General features: G+C 39.1%; 1 protein-coding gene across 2 annotated transcripts in view; it reads left to right on the top strand.

The window, feature by feature from the left end:
• Positions 1–664: 664 nt before the first annotated feature.
• The window catches only part of LOC111268447 (cyclin-dependent kinase-like 4), a 16,210-nt gene continuing 6,932 nt past the window's right edge, over positions 665–9,942 (top strand). Inside the window, exons 1-3 of one of the 2 annotated variants that reach the window (XM_022847434.2) lie at positions 665–796; positions 2,303–2,686; positions 4,492–4,706. In XM_022847434.2, coding sequence (XP_022703169.1) covers positions 4,530–4,706 — 177 coding nt within the window. In that variant the 5' untranslated portion in view covers positions 665–796; positions 2,303–2,686; positions 4,492–4,529. The remainder of the gene's footprint in view (positions 797–2,302; positions 2,687–4,491; positions 4,707–9,942) is intronic. The other variant, XM_022847444.2, reaches the window with a different exon arrangement.

Here is a 9,942-nt window from a genome sequence, read left to right as displayed (position 1 = left end):
ATGTGGTTTTTTTCAGGAGTGTTTTGGGCTTCAAAGCAGATGGCGAGCAGTGTTTAAACTAGCCTTACATGCAACTTGTAGCCTCTTTCCGTTCATTAGATTCTAGCAGTCGTCAACAGACTATCACGTTTGTTTGTGTACTATTCTGTCACGAAATCAGTATTGTTTTCATTACGAAGTTTAAACTATTTCACTGTTTAATCCTATTGTTATGGTAAGTGGCACATCGTGGACTCATTGGGCATGTGGATTGCTGTGGTGGAATTTTGAGCATGGTTCAGGATGCCGTTGAGCTTAGTAACGTTCAATACGCCTAGGCTGCGAAGCCGGAAGCCGCCCACCTTCCTTCTTCCCCTGGTGGGACATACATCCCGCTTATAGTTAACAGACACAATAGAATAGGTAGCCCAGTTACGAAACGGGCCATCATTTGTGAGTGATGCGTTTTCATTAGAACAATCTTAATTTCGAATATCATCATCGGTCAATGCACGAATAGCTCAACACTCAACGAATCCTTTTGTTAAATACTAGTCGCATGGATCCCTAGCTGTCTGCCGCAAGGAACATGCATGTTGTTGAAGGAACCTGTTTACCCGTTAATAACCAATGGGCAAATATTTAGGGCTTCGTCTTCAGTGTCAAGCTCGTTTCACTAGCTCCGGGTATCCTCTTCGCGCGTTATTAATTTTTAACACCCCTATTGGCTCAAGAAGTAAATTTCTGGAGCAACACTTAAAGAAAAAGGCAAACATCCTCGTATAATATCAGCATGGATGGTTTGTACTCGTTGATGGTAAGTTTACAAAAGAATCAACTATATCTTCTACGTCTTTGTCCTTGTAGTCTTTCAAATGGTTGTCCCGAAACTGCACAAGTTTGATGCTCCATTCTTTCCATACAAGCCTATCTCATCTAATAGTGGTTCATATAGAACCATTTTCGCGTGCTCTACCGCGCTTTGAAAGACCTACATCTTAAATAATCAGTTGAGTTTCTCTACATATATGCTAATCGAGCAGGTCCTATTGCAGTAATAGATTTTGGCATACATGTCTGAGCATTCTTTTTTGACCCGATCTGTGTTGCAAAATTACCAGTAATCTCTAAAGCGCACCGGGGACGTTCTGTCCATTTATTATAGTAATTGTCGACGCAATTTTTAGCTTCTAAAATATATTGTACGTACGTTTACATCATATTAATCTTTAATTCTTAAAAATATTCCTCCCAAGTCTGTTAGTTGTTTTCAACCAGTAAAGTTGCTGTTTGTGCTGCAGTGAAAAGAAATGTCTACTGATTATTAGGTTGCTGAGAGTCTGGTCCATGTGAAAATGTTAAATATATATAAAAAATAAATACAGACAAAAATCTCGAAAAATCTAATCGTGATACGATATTACTACCGAGCCAAGACCGCGATTACAAACAAAGGACTGATCTAAATGTATCTTAGTAACTAAGGGAAAGAATACTTTAAATTGAGATTACTCAAGTAGTGAAGATAAGCAAGATTTTTTCAAAAACATAAGAAAGAAAAAATCAAATAATAACTAATACATCAATTAAATAGATGGATATAGACAAATAAATATAAGAAAATGAGTAATTTTTAGCTTCAAGCACTAAGTAATGCAATTTTTATTTTGATTATTAATTTTATATTGATTATCAACTTTTTTGATGATTAGTAGAATCAGCTATTAGTAAATTACGTGTTCACGTGGCAGACACTAATTAATCATGTACGATAGAACTGCTTTTAGACTGAAATATCAGGTCTTCCACTTCTTACATTAGCATTTTTCGGCGACAATATTTAGATTATTCTTGGTGTTCTACTCTATAAAACAAACATTCGAACCTTCACTTTTCGATGATGATAACTATTTAATAATACAAAGTAGTCATCGAGGCTAAGCCTAAATAATGTTCCTGTGACCAATTGCGCTTGCACAAGGTGCGTTTGTTTATAACGATTTTTTTAATTGAACAGCCAACATTTTTTTAATTGAAGTTATTAACTACTAAATGATAAATTGTTTTTAGGAAAACTCGAATTCGTATAAAATTTACCCGAGTATCTTAAAGAAGTCTCTCTTCACAACCGAACAACAGTATTTGTTTACAATATATTTAAAACGGTTACACAAACATTAGCCACCGGTTACGTGCGTCTAGGCATACTACTACGTTTAATAATACCTTCTAGACCAGCCATTCCACTTCGTATACCAACGCTATAGATAATATTGGGGGAAATCGTCGGGTTGGGATTGACCAGGGATAAATGCACCTTTAGGTGTTGGATGAGTTTCGCTTTACCTTCGGGCATTGATTCGCGTCCCGTCTCCGAGGCAACGAGGACAACACAGGATCAGAGGACCGCCGGCCTTAACCGATAGCAGAGAGCGAGACAGCCCTGTGGTGAGCAGCAGCACAACCAACTCTGGCCAAGTGGCAGCGGATGGCGACGGGGTGCCGGAGTGGATGGAATGCTGCCAGCTGTACGTCGTTTATTGCCGCCGCCTCCTCAGTTGATTAACGACAATGACCACACTTTATTAACGATTGTTTGGAATTAACGTGTCTAGGACAACCGATGAGCAGCTCATAGGCTACAAAAACAAGAGATCAAAAAGATCGGCCCCGATCTGGAAGGGCCTTCGTACCGTGTGTCTCTTTGGTGAGTACAACGTAGAATGACAGCCGACAACGAGCAACGATAAAAATGAAACGTCATCATTGCGTAGCCCAAAAAGGGATATCCTGTGCTGTTACGCTTCGCACAAAAGGCTATCGATTTATTTTGATTGACCAGCGAAGGCTGACAGACCGTAAAAGGTGGTGATGTCCTCTGGTGAGTAAACGAGGTAAATTAACGTGCCTGATCGTGCGTCTTATCGGCGCGTGATTAAGCTTTTACTGTACTGTACTGAAAAAATTTGGCCTTTGGCCATTGTCAAAGGTGAAAAACAGGGCTTTCTCAAAAAGTGTTGCTGTTTCGACCTACGCTCGGATTCTATATAACGGTCATACTAAGGGTTCTGAGCTTTTGAACGGAAATGACTTGCTACGTGGACCTGTACAAAAACAGTCTGTAGAAGACTGGAATAACAATCCAAAACTGATTCGTCTGATAGCTTCATAGAATCGTTGGCTTAGTGCAACTGTTCCTATAAACGCCACTCATACCTTGTGAAGCACAGTTTAAGCCTTTAACCACATATGAAATAGTCTAAACATAAAAACAGTCATTACTGCACTGCTGAGTCGAGTGATATCGGAAGTCTAAATAAGCATTTTAACCATTGGATTTGTCTTCAATTTAAAATCCCTTGCAGAAACCTCAAACATATAGATGACTTTTAACTTATTTATCCTAAGATAGGATATATACGTGGGTACGTATGTTCATCGAAATCAGTACATCACGCTACAGAATCAGCAGCCACTTAGCGATTGTCAACACAGCAGAAAGGATATTGCGAAGAGTAGAGGCTAAAGCTGATTTTTAATTACAGATACCAGTAGGTGTGCGCGCATTCGTGTTGACATATTATTCTAATAAAACTAACATTTGTAAATCTGAGCAGGCGGATGCAAAAGCATAGGTGAAACTCGTAAACGTGTTGCTACCCTTTGGTACTAATAACCTCAAAAAGTTTCCTGCTTTTACTTACAGGGTTATGTTGCTACCGACAATGTTCCTACTTTTCGTCCAGGCTTCCTTTATGCTTTTGTGAAAAATTTACCTTTCTTTGCTATTGGTCAGCATGCAATAACCACGACCAATTCTTTGTTCGTCATGGGTCGTAGGTCATCTACCAAGAATGCGTCACGTGATTTATGTCTCAGCAATCTTATATTGGGTGAATCTGGTTTCCACTGCTTCACGAGTATACATTTCACAGCGACACATTGTTTAGTTATTAAATGATCTAAGACATTTTTACCATTTTACGAACTACTGACGCCTAACTCGGAGAGTAAGCTTCGTGTTTGCTTTAAGCTTCGACAAGCTCAAACACCGGTCTACCTGATACGAGCCATTTGCCCCTGCCATATATATCAAGCAGAGTGCGCCCTTTATTTGGAAGATGTTTTGTGCCACGTGCGTTGTTACCCACGTTTGCGCTCATCGATAACAGAATAAAAAACCACCAATGAAGTTTTATTAAAAGTTTGGCAAGAATGTCCCCAGCTGGAAATTGCTTATTACGCCAAAACTTAATGAATAGGTTCAATATGTTAATTGTGGTGATAGACTCATAAGTACAAAGCTAGCAGACCCACAGGCCGCAGGCCGTTATCGTTTGAAAGAAATGCGCGAATGTTAATAATAAACACAGACATGTCATTCAGTGTATTCTCGAAGCAACAGCCCGACAGTTGTATGGCCGGATGCATAGGTGTTAAAAGTATTCTCACTGTAGTCTAAATTCTGCCAACAATACCAGTTGAGGTTCAACCACACAACGCTTCTTTCAGCGGTCGCACGAAGGTGCGCTGACCGAGACGACGTTGCGATGGAGAAATATGAAAAGATTTCTAAGATTGGCGAAGGGTCGTATGGGGTCGTTTTTAAATGTCGGAACAGAGACACAGGCCAGACGGTGGCGATAAAGAAGTATGTTGAAACCGAGGATGACATACTTATTAAGAAGATTGCCCTCAGAGAAATTCGCATGCTCAAGGCAAGTAATGTAAGAACAGATGTTCCATAATATAATTTATAACTAATTGAACCTTTTTCACAGGACAAAAAACGTAATTGTAGAACTGAGTACGTTCGATCTTGGGGTACCCTTATAAGCAAGGCACAGTACACGACAGGTGTGATTCAGTAAAGAAAACATAAACAGTGTTGGTTACTAGCTGTGTGGAGGTAACGTAACAAATTGCGCTGTCGAGTATGAAAGGTCCACAAAGTGAAGAAGACACCTACATTTGAATCCGTAATCGAGGTATTGCTTATCCTAAAATACTACCCCCATTATTAAAGTGGCCACTGTCATATTGAGGCCTTCGCTTGATATCGAAGAACTTTTTTATTCACATCTATATTTGGATAAAGCAGCATTTCAAACACTTTCACTAAAATAATTTAAAAAAAGAAAACGTATACTATATTGGTTTGACTATTTAAAAAACCCATGTGGAGTGCTTGCTGTAATTTTTTTGTGAACTGACAGTGTTTCATTCTGGAGTAATTTACAAGCTGAACTGTTGGCTATCGGTTGAGTATTTTTTGCCTACTTCTTTGCCACTTTTTGATAATTTAAACTTTTTCGGGTGGCTTGTTCCGGTGCCTTTGAACATTTTTTTCAAAGATTTACATAAACATTTGTTTTCTTTTCCAAAATAAACACATAATTGAATTTTCAAAAAAAAATAATAGACTGTTATGTCTTTATGATGAAAACCCTAAAAATGTTCTTCGAAGGAGGTTTGGTACTTATACATGCCTTGGGCATTTATAAGTTCCAACCTCCTTCGATGATATGCATGTTGAGAAACGGCTTAATTGCAAAGTTAACAACGAGACAAGTGGCACAGGATAGTATCGGGACATCAGGACATTTCGAGGAGAGCATGATATTATCCACTGCAACTCAATGGAGTAATAGCAGTTTAATAGGTTCGGACTAGAGAAATTCGCAGGGGTAGATCAGCACCGCTTGCACGACTGCAAGCACGCATACAAAATACCAATGCTTACTTGAGTTCATATTGGCAATTTCGAAGTAACAGTCAGTTATGTCTATACGTTGCATGATACATGCAAGATGCTAACTTAGCAATTGCAATGGAAGATCGAAAGGCAAGAGCAAAGTAACTAGACGAGGTAACCGCATACGCGATGGGGACCACTGAGGCGAAGTAATAGATCGACTCAATCCAGATGACAGAACTGCGCAGGAATGTTAGATTGAATGTGACACCAATCGAGAAACGGACGAAATAATTACATAGCAGCAACATTGTTGTTTGTTTAATCTAAACTAACTGCAAATCCATAACGGATAAGGTTAGATAAGGCAAGTACGCGCGACAAGGGATAATCAGCTACAGTGGCATGAAGTCCACTGACCTGTCTAGGATTTATATATTACATAGATGCAGAAAAAAGACCGGCTGCTTGATCATGGATTATCATTGTTTGCATCGGTTTATAGGTACGTTTTACAAGAGAAACAATTATTATACTACAGTATAAGCAATTTGAGGATATAGGCAGTAATCACTTTACTAGACGCATAATCATTAAGAATCGTGTCAGTACTTTACATAATTACGAAATAAGGAATGAATGGCAACAGTAACACTTTGTGCATTTTCGAAATTCGGCGTAATGTGACAAACACGCACCCGCACACGATGTAGAACATAATACGAGACGGTATACTTGTTTTCTAGGAAGTAACTACATTAATTATAACAACTCTGTTAATTGATTTGGATTAGCTTCGCATGTATTTGCTTGTCATTTTTCAGTAAACCACAATACTATCGCTGCTGGGGATTTCGAGTTGGCTTTTATTTGAGTTTTAATAGATATCGCTAATATTTTTATAGAAAGGATAGGTCTTTTTGTTTTTTACATCTTGAATATACCACTGTGCCTTGTATGTGTGTACGAGGCGACTCTGTTACATCAGCTAGAAATGGTAATGTTTTCGTATTTGTTGGAGGTAATCTTTTTTGTTCTTTACAGATGTGTCCCAGGGCTCTACTAACTTCTAAACAGTCACACACCATCATTCGCATTCTCATGTATAATTTCCCTAAAAATGGTCTCTCGAAGTAAATTGAGAATGGAAAATGCTTGCCCCACAGCTGTTCTTTTTGAAGTATATAGAAAGCCCCGTGATAACACGGACTTAGATCGGGAGAACAAACGAGATGAGGCTCACGTTGGATATTCTTTTGTTTAACCCAGGAAACAGTTAAGGCATAACGATAAAGTTTACCATTGTCATAAAGTGACTAGATTGCGTGCTTTTGATTGCTGTGCCAACGGCCTATGAAATTTTTGAGTAACTCGGGATAGCGGACTGCATCTATTGCTTCATCTGCGGCGGGCAGCTTGTAGCAGCAGATGTCCGTGATGTCCATTATAAGTGCCACTGCCACCTCTTGTTCGAACCTACTCAACACTACCATCGAATTCAATCGGCGCCATTCTTTAGCTTGGCCCTCCTCTGGCGAAATTGCTTCATGCAACATACATATGCTTCAGGCTGATTTTTTGTGTGATCAGGTTCCGCAGGTTGCTCGTGGGATACACCACACCCATTGTCGATTGGCCTGAGTCAATTCGCGAACGACCCATTTTGCTCAGGTCCTGCCTTTTCAGTATCTGTATTATAATGCTATAACACGTTACGTGCAAGATGCCGGTTTTGGCCAACCGAGCTTTCAAACCCTAATATTTGCTCTCGTGGAAAGCCTCCTCGATTGTAACGGTGCGTTTCTGAGCTTCGGTTCTCGATATTTGGACATTTTGGTCTCAATTCCTGAAACGTTTTACTGTTCACGAATTGTTTACTTAAGGTCTATAGGCTTAAAGCCTTCTCACCCTGTTTTATTCAATCTCTAGTTAATTTTGGCAGGGCTGTGGCTTTTGAAAAACGAAAACTCTGTTAAAGAAAAAAAGAAAAGGAAAAGACTGTTAAACTGAAAGACTAAAAGATGTTCTTCCTTCTGAATGAATTTTTTCTGGAATAAACGCAAGCGGCCTTAACATACAAATTTCTAGAGAATTTAGGCTAGCGGCTCGTTATTCAAGAGTTCTTTTATTTTAAACCTCACCAAATTCGCTTGTAACAGCTTAATATTAGCCGACCCTATCCTCAAGTCAGTTCTTTTCATCCATTATTATTATTATTGTTTAAGTGTGACATTTTATTTATATTTCTCTGTAAAGAAACCCTTGAAAGCACCTCTGTTGAGATATAGCACCAAAAACTTGTCCCGTTAAGGGTCTAACCAGGGTGTTTCTTGCTAAACTTATTTAGGCTTTTTTCAACATCCTTATGAAATGGCGTGCAGACCACATAAGCCGCTATGCATTTTAATGATATTTTTTTTATTTCTCCTTAATTCCTTATTTTCAGATTACTAGTTTCTGGTACTAATTCTTGCCAACGCTGAGGTTTAGGACCGGCAAGGCTGCATGCTTGTTAGTATACGGCAACGTATATATACATAATATAGTAAAATGGACACGTGCTAGAGCAGATACACTAGCCATCCGACCGTACCACCAATTTTGTATATCCGTGCGTCCAAATCTAATTGTCAAACAGATAAAAATTAATATTATATTTGAACATGTTAAAAATGTTGGTCCAACATGATTCAATGGCAGCAACGATAGACGATCGGCACATAGATTTATACTCTTTACATAAAGGAAATCCCATTTCAACTGCTGCTCCAACGTGTGTATACTTATATCGAACTTCCCTTTCTTATATTGATTACTGTTAACCATCGATAAGAGCCCTTTTACGATATATCAGGTCTCACCGCGATTAACCAGCAATTTATCCTTCGTAAGCTGGGGATTGTGTAACTACTACCATTTTGGAGATCATTTAAAACGGTTCAAAATCAGCTCGAAGTTCGAAAGAACACATTCAGCACCGCTACGTATTAGATAGAGCTTTGCCGAGGTTAGGACTCGCGAGAAATATAACGTTCTTGCAATCATACCCACGTTGAACGTCCGATCAGAGGTCAAACTTGGAACAGCCAATATACCAGTTATGTGGCTTCGATGCCCATAGACGTTGAAAGGCGAACAGCAAACAAGGTGGAGGGGTTCATCGGCACACCGATTCGGTAACCGTCCTTTCTCTATCCAGTGTTCGGAGATGTACGGAGAGCGGACCTGATCATGGCATAAACCTATCAGAATTCATTTACCGGAACGTCACGTTGAAATCCACTAACGCAATGGTAGTACCGTTTACGCTGACGCGAATTCATGACTTATTCGTTGCTGTTTTTAAGTTATATATACCTGCTATAGATAGAAAGGGTGCTTTCTCTGAGTAATATGAATGGGCTAAATTGTCAGTATTCAACTAGGATGCATAGCTTCGCCGAACCGAGGGCGGAAATAGCCAGCCTCAGCAATCACATATGCAAATACAGTTTTATTATTAGCAAGTAGCACTTACCTGTTAATAAAACAACAGTTTCCTATTTAAGGTTCACTTTAAGCTACTAATTTGTCTATGTTTAAGAAAGAAATAATAGGTATTCTAAAGATTAAAATTCACAGAAATTGATTGATGGAACTGACAAAGTTGAACAACTCAAAGACGGGGAGATGCTGTTATGAGAAAAGACAGCATCTGCATGTGCGTGTCTATAAACTTGGCACTAATAAGAATAATGTGTTGCAGTTTATGGGTATTTATGAGAAATGTGTAGCCTGTCTAGCTTAGATTAGAATGAGAGATGAGGAACTAATTGCGGGTTTGCACAGGGTAGGTTCTGGTAAACGTTGAGTTATCGATACACTGTGGAAAATTATCTTATTTCTCTATTGCAAAAACCTTATAGGGGATATTTCGTCATTATAAGACCAAAGAACTTCCAGTGAGCAACGCAAAATTAGAATTCATAGTAAGAACTCGGAATACACAGAGAACACGTCAGCGCGACTTTGAAGGCGAAACCCCTGGGCCGAAACCTCCTAGACTGCGTTTGTAATCCTGACAGCGCCTAACGAGCATAGCCAAACGGTCTCCATTTATGGACTTGCCCTTCAACCTCTACATTGACGGCCTAAAACTTAGTCAAGGCCGATAGAATTGTCATAGTCATTGCACTTGTGCAGATACGGTTAGACGTTATCTTAATACTAATAAACCTTAATCTCGCTATTTTCTCGGCGATGATATGTACTATTCTGTTCATTGATAT

The sequence above is a fragment of the Varroa jacobsoni genome, unplaced genomic scaffold, assembly GCF_002532875.2.
Source record: "Varroa jacobsoni isolate VJ856 unplaced genomic scaffold, vjacob_1.0 scaffold_135, whole genome shotgun sequence".
NCBI lineage: Eukaryota > Metazoa > Arthropoda > Arachnida > Mesostigmata > Varroidae > Varroa > Varroa jacobsoni.
The sequence above is the reverse complement of the archived record's forward strand: the minus strand, read 5'-3'. Positions and strand labels throughout refer to the sequence as shown.